Here is a 19,253-nt window from a genome sequence, read left to right on the forward strand (position 1 = left end):
TTTTTAAATCCAATCTGATAGCCTGTGTCTTTTGATTGGGACATTTAGCCCATTTACATTCAGGGTAACTATGGAAAGCTATGAATTTAGTGCCCTTGTATTGCCTGTAAGGTGACTGTTACTGTATATTGTCTGTGTTCCTTTCTGATCTATGCTGCTTTTAGGCTCTCTTTTTGCTTAGAGGACCTCTTTCAATATTTCTTGGAGGGCTGGTTTTGTGTTTGCAAATTCCTTTAGTTTTTGTTTGTCCTGGAAGCTTTTTCTCTCTCCTTCTATTTTCATTGATAGCCTAGCTGGATATAGTATTCTTGGCTGCATATTTTTCTCATTTAGTGCTCTGAAGATATCATGCCAGTCCTTTCTGGCCTGCCAGGTCTCTGTGGATAGATCTTTTGCTAATCTAATGTTTCTACCATTGTAGGTTACATAGCTCTTCTCCCGAGCTGCTTTCAAGATTTTCTCTTTGTCTCTGAGACTCGTAAGTTTTACTATTAGATGTCGGGGTGTTGACCTATTTTTATTGATTTTGAGAGGTGTTCTCTGTGCCTCCTGGATTTTGATGCCTGTTTCCTTCCCCATATTAGGGAAGTTCTCTGCTATTATTTGCTCCAGTATACCTTCTGCCCCTCTCTCTCTTTCTTCTTCTTCTGGTATCACAATTATTCTAATGTTGTTTTGTCTTATCGTATTGCTTATCTCTCAAATTCTGCCCTCGTGATCCTGTAGTTGTTTATCTCTCTTTTTCTTAGCCTCTTTATTTTCCATTATTTGCTCTTCTATATCGCTGATTCTCTCTTCTGCCTCATTTATCCTAGCAGTTAGTGCCCACATTTTTGATTGCACCTCATTAATAGCCTTTTTGATTTCACCTTGGTTAGATTTTAGTTCTTTTATTTCTCCAGAAAGGGTTTCTCTAATAATTTCCACACTTTTTTCAAGCCCAGCTAGTATCTTTAAAGTCATGATTCTGAACTGTAGGTCCAATATCGTACTAATGTCAGTATTGAGTAGGTCCCTGGCAGACGGTACTACCTCTTGTTCTTTTTGCTGAGGTGATTTTTTTCGTCTTGTCATTTTGTCCAGAGGAGAACAGATGAATGAGAGAACAGAATGCTAACAGGTTAACAACGTCTCTAGCAAATATACTCTATACAAATCAGAAAAGACCCAAAACCAGGGGACAAGAAAGGGAAAAAAAGAAGAGGGGAAAAAAAGGAAAAAGAAAAAGATAAAAACAAACAAAAACAGAACAAAACAAAATAAAACAGAATATGATCAAATATGATCAGGCTAGTACATAGATCAGTGCCACACACTAGCTTTTGGGCATATTTTGGTCTGTTAGAAGAAAGTGCCTGCTAAAATTTTAAAGGAAGAAAGACTTATATGTGTACAAAATAAGGGTTGATACAATGAAGGGATGGCAGATGACTGTAAAGATGAAAATTATAAAAGATTTTATAAAAGGAATTGTTAAGTTGTTTTTAAAAAGAAAGAAGATTTAAAAAGAAAAAAAAAGGGAGAGAATGTGATCAGGCAGGAGACTAGAGCAAAGCCATACACTAGTGATTTAGGGTATATTTTGATCTGTTAGGAGAAATTGTATCTCAAAATTTTAAAGAGAGAACTACTTATATATATATGCCAAAAATAAGGGTAACTACTATGAAGGGATAAAAATATGACTCTCAAAATGAAAAATAAAAAAATGTTTTTTTAAAAGGGATTGATAAAATGTTTGAAAAAGGGAAAAAATTTCAAAAAAAGACAGTTAAAATTAACTTTGAAAAACTAATGAATTATGGTAAAAAAAAGCCATGAATTCTATGTGCAGTATTCCCCTAGCGCTGGAGTTCTCCCGTTCTCCTTGGTCAGTAAACTTGGTCTTGGCTTGCTGGCTGTTCCTGCTGATCTTCGGGGGGGGGGGGGGGCTGTTGCCGTGGTTCCCAAATGTCTTTGCTGGAGGCGGAATTGCCCCGTCCTTGTGAGTCCGGGCTAAGCAAGGTGCTCGGGTTTGCTCTCAGAAGCTTTTGTTCCCTGCAAGCTCTCAGTACAGCTTTGGAGGACCAGGGTGAAAATTGTGGCCTCCCAATCTCTGCCCGAAGGAGCTGAGAACTCAGGGCCCCGCTCCTTAGTGTGCCCCCAGAGAAAAGCAGTCACTCTTGTCTCCCTGGTCTCCGGCCGCACTCCATGTTCACCTGGCCTGTGATCGAGTGTTTCTATCTCTGGCACCCAACCCCGTGTGGAGTCTCCAAACCCAGCAGATCCCTGCGGTGCGCTTCTGCGCCGCTCCTCCCAGGGGAGGAAGGGGAGTCTCCCCGGCTCTGCCGCTTGTTGGGTCCCTGCTGGAGGAGCAGTGGCCCGACTGGGCCGCGGATCACAGTTTATGGCAACCCTGAGCTGAGAGCCTGCGCCTCGGCTCTGTCTCTGCAGCCGGCTTCCCCACTCTGATACCTGGGAGCTCTGCCGCACTCAGGCACCCCCGGTCTTTCTGGGACCCCGAGGGTCCTGAGACTACACTGTCCCCCGAGGGTTCCACCCCCCGCTTAGCCACTGGAGCGACGTCCCTCAGCGGAGCCGACTTCTAAAAGTTCCGATTTTGTGCTCCGCGGCTCTATCACTTGCCAGAAGCGGCCGACGGAGGCCCCCTCCCCCGCCGTCTGTCCTCCCGAATATCACCTCGGATTCACTTCTCCGCACGTCCTACCTTCCAGAAAGTGGTCGCTTTTCTGTTCAGAGTGTTGTTACTATTCTTATCATGGATCTCCTGTTGAGTTCGTAGGTGTTCAGAATGGTTTGATCCCTATTCAGCTGAATTCCTGAGACCAGACGAAATCCAGGTCTCCTACTCCTCTGCCATCTTGCTCCACCCCCCGGAATCAGGTTTTTGATCAACCAAATGGAAAAGAGGATTTCCATGAACTGAGACTGAAAATACTGTAGGAGGAATGGAGTTCAGGGAGAAAGACTGGAGCTATGTTTTGGACATGTTTAAGATACCTGTTAGTCATCTAAGTGGAGCTGTCAAGCAGGCAGTTGGATATGGCATTTTGTGGCATTTTGTGGCATTTTGAGGAGTGGTTTGGTGGGAGAAATGAGTTTGAAGATATATGATATGTTGGTGAACTGCGCTGAGAAGTAGGACTGGAGAAAAATGAGTAAAGGAAAGACTTCAGGAGGGAAGATAGACTTTTGAGCTGGAACTTTGATTAATGGAAAAGAAAGAGAAGAGGATTCTAGTTAGGGAAAATGTCCTGGCATCTTAGAATATCGTCTAGAGATAAATCTGAATGCTTTACTACCTTGTCTTTTTTTTTTTTACCTTAAAAGTTTTATAGTGTATCCTAAAGTATTATGGAACAGTAAGTACACAGGAAACATTTGTTGACACATAAATGATAATATTTTTCAAAGCTTATTTCATTAATCAGTATTTTTAGTCATTGAAATATCAGGTATTTTTTATTATAGATGTTTTTATTGTGCTAAAAAATACATGACATAAGATTTGCCATTTTAACCATTATTAAGTGTACAGTTTAGTGGTAGTAAGTATGTTCTGAAACTTAGTTTTGTGTATAAAGATATTTTCTCTTCTCAGAACATCAACATTGTTGCTTATGAGCAAAAGGAATTTAGAGCCAGTTGGGCTTTACTTCTAAGAGCATTGATTATTCTGTAAGCCTTGGAATCCTAAATGATCATCACTTTTGTGATATGAAAGATTGGGACAAGTAGGAAAAAAAAATTAGTGCCTTACTTCTAAAACAGATCTTTTCTTTCCTTAAAAACTGACTTCCCATTTAAGTGAGTGTCATTTTTAGTTATTTGGGTAACTGTTTAAAATAATTTGAATGTATCTTCTTTACCTTTGATTTCCAGTACTTCCCTCAGAAACCAAATGCTCCCATAAAGTTGTGGTTTGTATCTGCAGCATAAGGAGCCTTTCAAAAGTGAAATAAGCATACCTTTCCTTTATAATTATTTTGCCTACTTACTTGCTTCTTAGATTCCTGTCAAAGTATGTGTCTTTATTTTTAGTTTGAGTTTTATAAATTATATTATAAAGTATATTTTATAATTAATTTTGGATTTTGTAAATTATATGAAAATGTGTGATATGTCTATTTTTTGTGAGTTATAAACCTAGGAAATTCTGTCTGTTGATTACAGTACAATTTTTTCTAGGGAACAAAGAAGGAAGAGATTGAAGGTGAAGTGGAAGTGTCTGGTTTAATTCAGCCCGCAGAAGTGTTTGCTCCCAAAAGCCTGGTGTTGGTATCCAGATTAGATTATCCAGAAATTTTTAGGGTAAAGAACTCATAGTTGTCATTATTGATTTGTATTATTGTGTGAATCTGTTTTGAGTGAACCATGGTAACAAGATTTTGTATTTAAGATGTCTTTAAATTGATTTATGGATTCATCAATGAAATAAATATAGTGTGAACTGAAAAAATGTGTTCATGTTGGATGAAATAAATACCTAAGTTAATGTGACTATTTAAACTTATAAGGATATACAGTGTTTGCTTTAAAATAGATCCCATGACTACTGACTCCAAAATTTATGAATCTAAAAGAAATTATTTGATTACCTATAGCAAATTTAAAATGCGTTAGTAATATAACAACTTTGTCTATTTTTATTTACGTTCTTTTTTTTATTATGTTATGTTAATCACCATACATTACATCATTAGTTTTTGATGTAGTGTTCCATGATTCATTGTTTGCGTATAACACCCAGTGCTCCATGCAGTACATGCCGTTCTTTTGAGGAATACCAGGCTCAAGTAAATAGAATGGATATTTGCAATTTCAAATAGTTCTGATTGCCAAGATAGCTTTAAAATATTGCTTACTTCCTGATATTTTCCTTTTTGAGACACTCAGAATTTCAAATGCAAGAAAAAACTTTTATTTAGTTAATACATTTAAGCTTTGAAAGAAGAGGGCTTATTTTTCTTATTTCAGTTGCTACCTTTAAAAATGATTGATTATTGTCCAAAACCACAGATTGCTTTGGAAAGTATAAAATATACCTTAACATTTCCCAAGGACTTGGAAATTTCTGGAAAACTTTTCCATATTGTTGAGATTATATATATTCTAGAAAAATTAACTTCATGTCAAGATTTCAATAATAATGGGTAACTTCTAACAATTACTAATTTTTTAGAGTCACAAATTTTAATAAACTGAAACATTCATAAAGATTGCATTTTGTCTTTCACTTTACTGCCTACCTTCTTCTGAGCTTAAAGTGTTTATATATCTTGTCTCTATTTTGCTAACCTCTGTAATAGTTCACAAAATTTTTCTGTATAACAAATGTTCTAAGAACCACAAAAATATAAAATTTTTAAATTTTTATCTTGAAATTTGGAGTTTTGCAAAGTAAGAGACAAAACAGTTTTAAAGCCCTACAAATTTGCTAAAGTGGTTATCTGAGCACAAGCACCTGTTTTACAAATTATAGATTTCTGCTTTTTATAAACTCATCTCAAAAGCTCATTTAGAGCTTCTGGTTAAGGAAGAAAATTTAATAAACTTAATAACATTTGCTGCTTAAAATTTATTATGTGGTCATGGTAAAATATACTTCACTGGCTTCAAAGGGAAATTTCCTAGGAGCAGATGTCACAGCAATTTATTTTCAATGTTTACTTTTTCCATGAAAAAACTACATGCATCTTCTCTTTGCAGGCTTGCCTAGGTTTGATCTACACTGTGTATGTGGACAGTCTGAATGTCTCCTTGGAAAGTCTCATTGCAAACCTGTGTGCATGCCTTGTCCCAGCGGCTGGAGGGTCTCAGGTAAATAGAATGAAAAGGGAGATGAAGAGGGCCTGTTCCTCTTTTCTTCTCCTCCAGTTAATTTAATTTATGAAGAAAAGAAAAAAAAAAGAATTCCTTAAATATTTTCATTTTGAAGAGGATCTTAGTTAAGCATTGTCCCTATGGTGTGCCTTCTAGAGACCCAAGATTCCATTCTTTTCTTAGGTCATGAGGTTAATTTTAACTCAGGGTTCACCTTTCACATAGCATAATTAGAAGTCATATTTTGTGTAACTTGAACTCTAGTTTACATTTTCTTGGAAATACACTTTTTTAAGCTGAACATTTAAATGCATTCTTTCTGCCTTTCTTATTCCTCTATGTAGTTATGGCTCATTTTATTAACTTATATCAAAAAATTTTTGAGTGATAAAAATTAGGAGATAACATTAAGAAAAACTCTCAAAATAATTCTTTGTAACACTTATGACTCCTTCTGAATAGGTTTATTTATTTATTAATTTCCCTGGATAACAGCAATTATACATGACCCTAAAACCATTTTCTGTCTTGGTAATCTTTAATAGAATAGCTTGCATGTAAGCTTTGAAAGAAGGGTGCTTATTTTTCTTATTTTAGTCTGCTACCTTTAGCAATAATAATGTTGATAATCATCCAGAATCATAGATTTTTTCCAAAAAGTGTAATCTATCCCTTAAAATTTCCCAAGGATTTTGTCATATATTTAGCCTTAAAGGAGGACATTAAATTCTTTTACTGAAATAAAACTTTCTCAAAGTGGTCATGGGTTTTTCATCCTGTTTGTCTAAAGATTTTCATTTTCGACTTTGAAGTAGGAAAATAAGAACCTCAACTTCTTTGTCTCAATGTTTCTAGGGGACCATACTTAAAAAAAATAAATAAAAAAGATTCTTCTCCTTAAGCCCTAAAACTGATTAGTTGATCATTTATTTTGCTTATTCTTGTGTAATACTGTAGAGGAGGACAGCCTTCTAAAAATTGCATTGTTTATCCTCCTCAGTCTGACAGAGATGGTACTTCCAGTGAAACTGACATCTGTTTTCTTTGCCCTTTGCCTTTTAACTATCTTTTGTCTTACCTGGTATCTTCTGTTACTCTTTAGTTTTTATCCTTTTTTTTTCCTCCTGCCTCCTCAATCTTCTCCCTCTACGCCAAGGGTAGAATATAAAATGTGAATTTGGTCACAAATGGCCCTAAACTTGAAAGCAGTGGAATTGTTTCATTGACCTTTATCATGATGGGATTTATGCTGACTTCATTTTGTTGATTTATTTTTTAATTTAAAAAACTTTTTATTGGGACTCCTGCGTGGCTCAGTCAGTTAAGCATCTGCCTTCGGCTCAGGTCATGATCCCAGGGTCCTGAGATCAAGTCCTGCATCAGGCGTCTTGCTCAGGGGGGGCCTGCTTCTCCCTCTGACTGCCGCGACCCCTGCTTGTGCCCTCTCGCTCTCTCTGACAAATAAGTGAAAAAAAAAATGAAAAAAGAAGAACTTCTTATAAATATTACATATGTGGTTCATATTATATAGTTTTTGTTTCTCCAAGTTTTATTGACATATAATTGGCATAAAAATGTTGACTTTACTGTTTTATTATTTTTTAGATAAGTATGATTATCAGTGATTTTTGTATCTCATCATTGCAATTTCAACTTTCTAATTACTAAATTTTCTTCTACCGTGTTCATTTGGGCACAGTGTAACTTGAATGTTTTCAGTTACATTATTACTCTTGGCATCTGCTAATTGAATCTTATAGGGTTATCGACAGCTCGAAATTTGAACTTCAAAGAAATTTTTAAAAATTGAACTTAACGGGACTTTTTTTGTCTTAAGAAAATGTCTGAAAAGAAATCATTTATGTTTCTGTGTGTGTTTTTCCTCTCTTCTGCAGAAGCTGTTTTCCTTGGGTGCAGGAGATAGACAGCTGATCCAGACTCCTTTGCATGAGAGTCTTCCTGTCACAGGCACTAGTGTGGCTCTCCTGTTTCAGCAGTTGGGTATGTCTTTTCTCCCATTGTCAATGTCCTCTTGTGGATTTATTTTAAGCTCACATCACCTGACATGAATCAAGAGAATAAAAAACTAATGATTAAATATCTGACATATAAAATACATAATTATGTGGGTCCTCATCCTAAATGGTACTTACTCTTTTTAAAAAAATTTTAACTCTGACCTCTTTTGCTGTGGAGTCAATTAGACATATAGAAAATAGGCAGATTTTCTTTTTGCTTTAAAAGATGAATAGGTAGTGTATTCTGCTTTTCCTAAGATGACTTAGTTTTGTAGAAACCTTGTCAAATGGAGCGAAAAGTCCTGTCCTTCTGATCCATGATCTGGATCAGAACTTTATCTCCAATTTTCTAGCAGTGGAAAGGCTGAGGAATTGCAGGGGGACACGGGAAAGTGCATTCTGTCCATCGGACAGCTTGTCCTTTGTTTAAGGAATAGTAGAACTTTCAGGTGAAGATGTTTCTGATCGGGGCTGCCAGAGATTCCCATTTACTTCACCTCTTGCTGTCCTTTATATGGGCCTGCATATGAGTGTCCCGTTCTCTTTGATTCAGTCTTTGTCAGTGTCCTCCGTCTTTGTCTTCTTTTAAGTTACATTGAAACCTTCCCTTCCCTAGGGCTCACGTTCTCCGTGGAATTACTAGTTCCTTACACAAAACTTCTACCCTCTTGTTTCCCTTCTGTCTCATGTTGAATTTTGCTTCTAGCTCAGCTCTCTAATTTATCACTTCTTTTTCATTAATGGCCCCATCCTTATTCTTCTGCTGTGATTTCAATTGTCAAATTTAGAAAGCCTCAGAAGAAATTAATGTAAATATACAGAGTTTTATAGTATCCTAATAGAGATTGATGGTGATACCAATCCCAAAGCAGTAGTTTTCCTCCCATTATATCAGGGGTTCAAACACTAAAAAACTACCTATCCCTTCTTCTTTCCCCTCTGAAATATTCTACAACTCACTGAGTCATTTCAACTAAGTCCTAATTTAAAGCTATTTTTTTCTTAATATGTGAAATAGATAAACTCTCCCTGGTGGTGGTTCTCTAAAGACTACCGTGTTGATTAAATACTTTCCATAAACTTTGGAAATAATTTTAGGGAGTTCATGGGTTATCTACAGCCTGTCCATGGTCCCTACTAACCATTGACTTAGTTGATTTTAGCCAAGCACTATTCACGTGACTTTTTTACTTTTAGAAGAGGCTATATACAAGGGTCAATCAAAACAAAGATTTACCATTAAGAGAAACAGAAAAATAATGACACAAATAAAGTAATCTACCTTTTATCTTAATGAGTGCTTTATAAGCCTGTTATTTTTTTGGGTTTTTACAATGATTTGACAAGGGGGAGGGAAGGGATATTATTGGCATTTAGTGCCCAGGACTAGGGATATCACACATCTGTCATGCATGATGTATGTGTACCAGAAGAGTTTTTACCTCAGAAACACCGGTAGCATGCCCACTGAGAAAAACTACTGTAGATAAAGTATAAATATATAAAACCTGGACCTTTCTTCAAGTAACAGTGGTCTATATAATTTAGACTAACCCTCTTAACAATGACTACTTGAAAAACTATGTAAATATAAACTTCGTCTGTTTGAAAGCATCAGAGGCAGTAAAGATACTAAAGGAAACTTAGAGAAGTGAGCCAGACATCTAGGACCAGTTTTTCCCAGAGCATCTGTTGATTTTGGAAGAAGTAACTGAAAAGCTGATCACAGCAGTATTGCTATCCCATAGGGAACGGGAAAACTGAGTTCAGGTTTTACCAAGGGAGATTTCTTTGTAAAGCTCTCCTGCTTTGAGTTGGGATTACAAGGGACCACAACCGAGGAATGAGTAAATCACAAGCAGACAAGGTCCACACAAGGTCCCTTGAGGAACTGAAGTGGAACTTGAAATCATTTCAGTTCCCTGAAATGGATTATCATGATCCTTGGTGCTACTGTCTCTAGCCATATAGTACAAGTAAAAGTAAATTCCTCTCTGGAACAAGATACCTGTATTCTAGGTCTTCAGTATGTCTACAGAATTTCATATGTATATGCCCAGCACTCAATCAAAAATAACCAGAAATAAGAGGACTAATCCTATATGAAAGAAATACAGAAGAAACCATAGTCAATATAAAAACCCAGAAAATAGTTATCAAATTCACATATTAAAATAATTGTGCTTGGGGCACCTGGGTGGCTCGGTCGTTAAAGCGTCTGTCTGCCTTCGGCTCAGGTCATGATCCCAGGGTCCTGGGATCGAGCCCCACATCGGGCTCCCTGCTCTGCGGGAAGCCTGCTTCTCCCTCTCCCATTCCCCCTGCCTGTGTTCCCTCTAGCTGTGTCTCTCTCTGTCAAATAAATAAATAAAATCTTTAAAAAAAATAATTGTGCTTAAAATAGTGAAGGAGATAAACAGTCAAGAGTGAGAATTTGGGGAGTGACATCAGCAAGATGGCAGCATAAAAAGCCCTAGTCCTTTTTCTTCCACAGAAACATTGCTTTAACGATGATATACTGACCAAAATACCCAAATGAGAATTCCAGAATCTAGTTATGAATTTGCAATACCCCAGATGATCACAAAGCTGAGAACAGACACATTAAAATGGGTAAGAAGAGCAATTTCACTTTACCCTGTCAACCTCTGCCCTAAGCCAGCAGAGCTCAGTGCTGGGAGAGGACCCCCCAGCTTGCAGCTTCTCCTTGGGGGAGGGGGAAGGAGAAGAACGGAGGATGCATGCATTTTTCTAGCTTTGTGGAGGACTGCCTGAGGGTGACACTGTCTCACCTCATTCAAAGCACTGACAGGATCAGCATGGTTTGGATACAACTGAGAACAAAGAAGAGTGAAGGGTAACTTGCTGTACCATCATCACTGCTTGTCGCAGTTGGGAGAAGGTGCACAACTTGGGGCATATGGAGAGGAAAAACAGCATTCCAGCTTTTCAGAGAGCTGCCTGAATATTGGCAGAGTTGTAGAGGAATTGTATATTTAATTCACTGCTGATGAGAATGTGAATTGGAGCACAGTTTAACTTTCTAAAAAAGTTAAATAAACCAAATAATCCAGCCATTCCACTCCTAAGCCTTTCACTCCATTTACCTAAAGAAAGTGCTTTAACATTGTCCATAAAATACTTGTACATGAATGTTCATATCCACATTTTTATAATAGTAAAAAACTGGGAACAAGATCAGTGTCCATCAGGGGCAGTGGATAATGGTGATGGTAATGGATAAATAATCTCTGATATATCCATACAGTGGAATGCTACTAAACAATACAAAGTAAGGAATTATTGATACAGCATAGGTTAATCTGAAAATAATTATGCTGAATTTAAAAAGCCATACCAAAAAGAATGCATACTATATGATTTGGTTTCTATAAAGTTCAAGAAAATGCAGTCTAATCTGTAGTAATAGAAACAGGTCACTGGTTTCCCTGGGGGTGGGAAGAGAGGGATTACAAAGAGATATGAGGAAAATCTGGGATGTTTGTGTTCATTATCTTGATTGTGGTGATGGTTTACAGTATGTATATGTGTGTGTATATATATATATATGTTAAAATATATCAAATTCTACAAGTGAATTGAAAACATATATTCATATAAAAACTTGTACATGAATGTTCAAAGCAGCATTATTCATAATAGCCAAAAAATGGAAACAACCCAAATGTCCATCAGTTCATAAATGGGTAAACAAATGGTGGTATATCCACATAATGGAATAATATTCAGCCATAAAAAGGAATGGATTGTTGATACATGCTACAAATGGACAAATCTTGAAAACACTTTGTGAAAGTGAAAGAAGCAAGATTCAAAAGGCCATATATTTTATAATTCCATTTATATGAAATGTCTACAGTAGGCAAATCCATCGAGACAGGCAGGAGATTAGTGGTTGCCAGGAGCTGGTGGGGAGGGGACAATGAAGTGACTGATACTGAGAATGGGGTTTCTCTTCAGACATGAAATTGTTTTAAGAGTTAGAGACTGGTGATGATTTTACAACCTGTGGCTGTGCTAACCACCACTGAACTGTATACATACACTATATAAGGGTGAGTTTTATGGTCTATGAATTATAGCTCAATAGAGAAAAAATTATTAGGGCCTTGTCAAAGGAATTCAGGAGCCACCTTGAAGAGACTTGCAATGGATCCAGGATGGTATAATTTGAGCTTCATAAATGGTGAAAATTGCAATTGGTTGAAACCCAGCAAATATTTTTATCTTTTAAAAATTTTTTAATTAAAATTTTTTTTAAGATTATGTATTTGAGAGAGAGAGAGAGAAAGCATGTTGGGAGGGGGAGAGGAAGAGATTCTGAAGCAGACTCCATGCTGAGCGCAGAGCCCAGCACGGGGCTCAATATCACGACCCCGAGATCCTGACCTGAGCCAAAACCAAGAGTTGACACCTAACTGACTGAGCCGCTCAGCTTCCCCCAGCAAATATTTTTAAATCTATGAATTCATAATAATATTAAATGAAAAATTATTACCTTAGAATATGACAGGGAAATGATTTGTTATCTTGAAAACTTATCAATAAAGGAAAAGAATGCAGCATTTATTCTGTCTTGTCTATATGAATTGCAGTACAGGGTAACCTAATAGTAGATTAGGGGAATTGTCCCTTTTTAAAAGTGTTCTATCAATAAATGAAAAAAATTATAGTACTAGAAGATCATTTTACAGTCTTTAGTAAATGAAGATCTGAGCATCAACAAGTATTATCATAGGAAGGAAAACAAATAGATCTAGCCTTGCCAAACACTACCTGTAGTTTTGCCGGAGGAATTAAATCCGATTGCAAAAAATACAGAAGATAGGAGAACATAGTGTACTACACAAGATTGCAATTGTCAAAATCTAGGTTCTTAGAAAATGTGGTGTGTGTATATATATATATATATATATATACACACACACACACACACACACACACACCAAGGAAATATTGTTCAGCCATAAAAAAGAATGAAACCTTGCCATTTGCAACAACATGGATGAAGCTAGAGAGTATAATGTTAAGCAAAGTAAGTCAGAGAAAGACAAATACTATATGATTTCACTTATATGTGGAATTTAAGAAACAAGCAAAGGAAAAAAGAAAGAGAAACCAAGGAACATACTTGTAACTATAGAGAACAAACTGATGTTTACTAGAGGGGAGGGGTAGGTGGGAGGATGGGGGAAATAGGTAAGGGGATTAAGAGTACACTTATCATGATGAGCATTGAGTAATGTATAGAACTGTTGAATCACTGCATTGTACACCTGAAACTAATATAACACTGTATGTTAACTATACTGGAATTAAAATTAAAAACTTAAAAAAAAATCTATGTTTGCAAAACGTCTATTGGTCAAATGTCCCAGGTTCTTTAACAAATAAATTATAAGGAAAGGAAAGGAATGGAGGAGTAACCTCTAGATTAAAGGAGATTTAAAACATCCCGTTTTGGAGGCTCCTGGGTGGCTCAGTCAGTTGGATGTCTGTCTTCGGCTCAGGCTGTGATCTCAGGTTCCTGGGTTCAAGTGCTGTGTCAGGCTCTCTGCTCAGCAGCGAGTCGGCTTCTCCCTCTTCCTCTCCCTCTATGATCTCTCTCACTCTCACTCTCACTCTTTCTCAAATAAGTAAATAAAATCTTTTTAAAAATCTCCTTTTTAATAGAGTGAGATTGAACTGTAGTGTCTAGGAATGCACGTCTGGGTGATAAAACTATAGAAAAAAATCAGGAAAATGGTTAATAGGATAAAGTCAAGATAAGGGTAACTTATGGCAGTAGAGAGGTAGTTCTGACTGGGGGCACATGGAAGGGGCCTTTAGGGTTGCTGGCAAAGTTCTCTTTGTCGACTTAAGTAGTGTTTGTAAGATAATTCCTTAAGCCATCCATTTTATTTGTATGATTTTCTATTTTTGTGTTTAATCTTTTGATAAAAATATTTTTTAAAAACCTTATAAAACTAGGGGTGCCTGGGTGGTGCAGTCAGTTAAGCGCCTGACTCTTGATTTCGGCTCAGGTAGTGATCTCAAGGGTCTTGGGATTGAGCCCTGCCTTGGGCTCTGCACTCAGCACAGAGTCTGCTTTTCCCTCTCCTGCTTCTCTTCCCTGATTGTGCTCTTTATTTCTCTCTCTCTCAAATAAATAAATAAAATCTTAAACTTATAAAACTATTTTAACTTTTTATATCTATACCTAACTTTTATTTTTTTAAAAGTACAGTGCTTGAACAAATTAGACATTTTATCCTCAGACAATAGGAAGTCTAGAAATAGGCAGTACAGGGCTGATATGTTGATTCCCAGATGTCTTCAGGGGTGGTATGGAAATTCTCCTCTCTGCTTTTCCCCTATTTATTAATAAGGCGTTAATAAGACCGTGAGCTTTAAGAACTTTCTTATCTTATTATTCTGTGTGTCCTCTATATTTGGCATAGTACCTTGGACTCAGAAGACATTAATATTTTTTGAATAAATGAGTGAATATATTAGCCATGAAGAAAATGGCAATCATTATTTCATTAGATGTTCTAGGTATGGATGAAGTGTGCCAGGATGTATGATTATTAGTCATTTGAAGATCAGATTTCATTATTTTACTCTCTGGTATGTTTGAGCTGAATTATCTTTTGCTTACATATTCAAAATTTAATTTTTCAAGGAAAAAAATAAGGAAAAGATAAGAAAGGGAAGGAGAAAGAAGGATGCCTCTAAAACAGCGCCATGTGCAGAGTTGTAGTTTCCAGAACATGTGGTACTGATAATTCTGACTAAAGGCATGTTCTTATCACCGGTCATTTTGGTTGGACTGTTGTTGAAGGCCAATATTAGACCATTATCAGAGTTCACTACCTGGGTTGGGGGTGAGATGGTGGTGGTGGATTTTATAAAGCACAGAGAGGAAGCAGATAAGACTAAGATTCTTTTGTAGCCTTGACCAGTTTTCCTGTGGAAGGTCTGAATCTAATGATAGCATTTCCTTGGTTCTTCTCTCCAAGGATTGTTAGGATAATGAATTTGTTTTTCATAGTTTGAGATGTCTCTGTGTTTGCCTGAAATAATTATGTGGACTTCTACCATCACCCCATAATTTCCTGTCAATCACCCTTCATCTCTTACTTGCCATCTTATTTGTTTCTTTGTTCCTAGTAGCCTATGTGAACTATTTTTGTTTACCTGAAGATTTGTGTCTTACGCGTGGAAAACTGCGGGGGGGGGGGTTTGTTTTTGTTTTTTTTTAATGTTAGTAAGATTGTTTTATTTTAAAGATTTTATTTATTTTATTTAACAGAGAGAGAGAGAGAGAGAGACAAGCAGGGGAAGCAGGCAAGGGAGAAACAGGCTCCCCGCTGAGTGAGGTGCCTGATACGGGGCTCGATCCCAGGACCTTGGGATCATGACTTGAGCCGAAGGCAGACGCTTAACCGACTGAGCCACCCAGGCGCCCCTTATTTCACATTTTTAAAGTCACAGACTAAAATGATTTTGGACCTTCAGCTATTATCACTGTTTTGATAGTTAAACAACAGTAGTCTTGTATCATCTGTACTTATACTTTTTTTTCCAGCTTTACTGAGGTATTACACATAGGTTATGTAAGTTTAAGCTTTACATGTGATGACTTGATGCAAGTATATATTGTGAAATGTTTACTACAGTAAGGTTAGTTAACACCTTTGTCCCCCTCACGTAATTTTAAGTGTATGCTGATAATCTTTAAGATCTCTTCTCTTAACAACTTTTAAGTATATAATACAGTATTGTTAATTATAATCACTGTGCTGTACATTAGAGCCCCAGAATTTACTCATCTTATACCTAGAATTTGTACCCTTTGACCAGCATCTCCCATTTCTCACACCCCTGAGTCTCTCATAACCACCATTCTACTCTCTATTTCTGTCTGAATTCAGCTTTTTTTAATTCCACATATAAGTGAAAACATGGAGTATTTATCTTTCTCTGTCTGACTTGTTTCACTTAACATAATGCCTTTAAGGTCTATCCATGTTGTCACAAAAAAGGATTTCCTTCCTTTTTATGGCTAAATAACATTCCATTGTATTACACATATTTTCTTTATTCATTTATCCATTGACGGACACTTAGATTATTTCCATGTCTTGGCTGTTATGAATAATGCTGTAATGAACATGGGAATGTAGATATCTCTTTGAGATAGGGATTTCATTTCTTTAGGATATATAATCAGAACTGGGATTGCTGGATCATATGGTAGTTCTTTTTTTTTTATTATTAACATATAATGTATTATTTGTTTCAGGGGTACAGGTCTGTGATTCGTCAGTCTTACACAATTCACAGCGCTCACCATAGCACATACCGTCCCCAATGTCCATCACCCAACCACCCCACCCACCCACTCGCCTCCACTCCAGCAACCCTCAGTTTGTTTCCTGAGATTAAGAGTCTCTTATGGTTTATCTCCCTCTCTGGTTTTGTCTTGTTTCATTTTTCCCTCCCTTCCCCTATGATCCTCTGTCTTGTTTCTCAAATTCTTGGTATCAGTGAGTTCATATGATACTTGTCTTTCTCTGATTGACTTATTTCAGTTCTATTTCTAATTTCCTCAGGTACCTCCATCCTGTTTTCCATAATGGCTGCATCCTTATTCACAGGATACCTTTTCTCCACTGCCTTGCCAACACTTGTTACCTCTTGTCTTTTTAGTAATCATTCTAACAAATGTAAGATGATAACTCACTGTGGTTTTGATTTGCATTTCAAATAAAATGATTTGATGCTAAAAGATGCTAAGCATCTTTTCATGGCATTCATACGTCTTTGGAAAAATATCCACTCAAGTCCTTTGCCCAGTTTTTAATCAGATAGATGGTTTTTTGTTTGTTTTGCTATCAAGTTGTATGTGTTCCTTATATATTTTAGATATTATTCCCTTATCAGGTAGAAGGTTTGCATATATTTTCTCCTATTCTGTAGGTTGCCTTTTCATTTTGCTGATTTATTTCTTTACCTGTGGAGAAACTTTTTAGTTTAATGTTGTTGCACTTGTTTATTTTTTCTTTTGGTATCCCATTGAAAAAATTCATTGCCAAAACCAATGTAAAGGAGCCTTTCCTCTGTTTTCCTCTAGTAGTTTTATAGTTTGGGTTCTTATGTTTATGTATTTAATCCATTTTGAGTTATTTTTTGTGAGTGATGTGAGATAGGGGACCAGTTTCATTCTTTTGCATGTGAGTATCAAGTTTTCACAGCACCATTTATTGAAGAGATTATCTTTTCCCCATTGAATATTCCTGACTCAAATATTCATTGACCTTATATGTGTGAGTTTATTTCTATGATCTCATTTCTCTTCCATTGATTTGTGTGTTTGTTTTTATGACAGTGCCATACTATTTTTATTACTCTAACTTTGTAATACAGTTTTAAATCAAGAATTGTGATGCTTCCAGCTTTGTGGTTTCCCAGAATTGCTTTGGCTATTTGGGGTCTTTTATGGCTCCATATAAATTTTAGGATTTTTTTTTCTGTTTCTGTGAAAAATGTCATTAGAATTTTGATAGAGATTGTATTGAATCCATAGATGGTTTTGGGTAGTGTGAACATTTTAACAATATTAATTCTTTTGATTCATAAACACAGGATATCATTCCATTTATTTGTGTCTTCTTTAGTTTCTTTCATCAAAGTCTTATGGGTTTTAACATACAGATCTTTCATCTCCTTATCCCTAAGTTTTTAAAAAAAATTTTATTCAAATTCAATTTAGTTAACATATAGTTATTATTAGTTTCAGGGGTAGAATTTAGTGATTCAGCAGTTGCATATAACACCTAATGCTCATTACATCAAGTGCCTTCCTTAATGCCCATCAGCAAGTTACCCCATGCCCCCACCCACCTCCCCTCCAGCAACCTTCAGTTTGTTTCCTGTGATTAAGAGTCTCTTATGATTTGCCTCCCTCTCTGTTTTCATCTTATTTTATTTTTCCTTCCCTTCCCCTATGTTCATCTGTTTTATTTCTTAAATTCCACATGAGTGAAATCATATGGTATTTGTCTTTCTCTGACTGACTTATTTCGCTTAGCATGATACCCTGTAGTTCTCTCCACGTCATTGCAAATGGCAAGAATTCATTCTTTTTGATGGCTGAGTAATATTCCATTGTGTGTGTGTGTATATACACATACCACATCTTTATTCATTCATGTGTTGATGGACATCTGGGCTCTTTTCCATATTTTGGCTGTTGTGGACATTGATGCTATAAACATGGGGTGCATGTGCCCTTTGTATCACTATTTTTGTATCCTTTCAGTAAATACCTGGTAGTGCAATTGCTGGGTCTTAGAGTTGTTTTATTTTTAACTTTTTTTGAGGAACATCCACACTGTTTTTCAGAGTAGCTACACCAGTTCACATTCCCACCAGCAGTGTAAGAGGGCTCCCCTTTTTCCACATCCTTGCCAACATCTCTTGTTTCCTGATTGGCTAATTTTAGCCATTCTGACTGGTGTGAGGTAGTATCACATTGTGGTTTTGATTTGTTGCCAAGTGATGTTGAGCATTTTTTCATGTGTCTGTTAGACATTTGTCCCTAAGTTTTTAATTGTTTTTGATGCTATTGTAAATGGGATTGTTTTATTTTCTTTTCAGATAGTTTTTTGTTAGTGTATAGAAATGCAGCTTATTTTTGTATGTTGACTTTGTGCCCTGCAACTTACTGAATTAGTTTATTAGTTGTAATAGTTCTTTGGTAGAGTCTTTAGGATTTTCTCTGTATAAGATCATATCATCTACAGAGACAGTTTTACTTGTTTCTTTCTTATGTGGATGCTTTTTATTTTTTCTTCTTCCCTAATTGCTCTGACTAGGATTTCTAGTACTATGTTAAATTGAATGGTAAGAGTGGGCACCCTTGTCTTATTTCTTAGCTTACCAGGAAAGCTTTCAACCTTTTACAATTGAGTAAGATGTTAGCTGTGGACTTGCCATGTATAGCATTTATTATGTTGAGGTACATTCCTTCTATGCCCGATTTGCTGAGGATTTTTATCATGAAAGGCTGTTGAATTTTGTCGAATGCTTTTTCTGCTTCTATTGAGATGACCATGTGATTTTTAAATCTTTCATTCTATTAATGTGGTATATCACATTGATTGATTTGTGTATGTTGAACTGTCCTTACATCGCAGATGTAAATCCTGCCTGATGATTGTGTATGATCCTTTTAATGTGATGCTGAATTCAGTTTGCAGGTATTTTATTGAGAATTTTTGCGTCTATTCATCAGGGATATTAGCCTGTAGTCTTCTTTTCTTAGAGTGTCGTTATCTGGCTTTGTTATTAGGGTAATGCTGGCCTAAAATTAGTTTGGGAGTGTTCCCTCCTCTTCAGTTTTTT

The 19,253-nt window shown here is 36.4% G+C and overlaps 1 protein-coding gene across 2 annotated transcripts in view; it reads left to right on the forward strand.

Annotated features, from left to right (window-relative positions):
• The window catches only part of SBF2 (SET binding factor 2), a 467,799-nt gene that overhangs the window by 236,956 nt on the left and 211,590 nt on the right, over window positions 1-19,253 (forward strand). For both annotated transcript variants that reach the window (XM_028116744.2, XM_028116745.2), the window contains exons 4-6: window positions 4,189-4,311; window positions 5,710-5,820; window positions 7,719-7,824. In XM_028116744.2, the coding sequence (XP_027972545.1) occupies window positions 4,189-4,311; window positions 5,710-5,820; window positions 7,719-7,824 (340 nt within the window). The remainder of the gene's footprint in view (window positions 1-4,188; window positions 4,312-5,709; window positions 5,821-7,718; window positions 7,825-19,253) is intronic.

Source organism: Eumetopias jubatus, unplaced genomic scaffold, assembly GCF_037043125.1.
Source record: "Eumetopias jubatus isolate StellerSeaLion01/CBP00866 unplaced genomic scaffold, mEumJub1_p1.0 scaffold_13, whole genome shotgun sequence".
Lineage (NCBI taxonomy): Eukaryota > Metazoa > Chordata > Mammalia > Carnivora > Otariidae > Eumetopias > Eumetopias jubatus.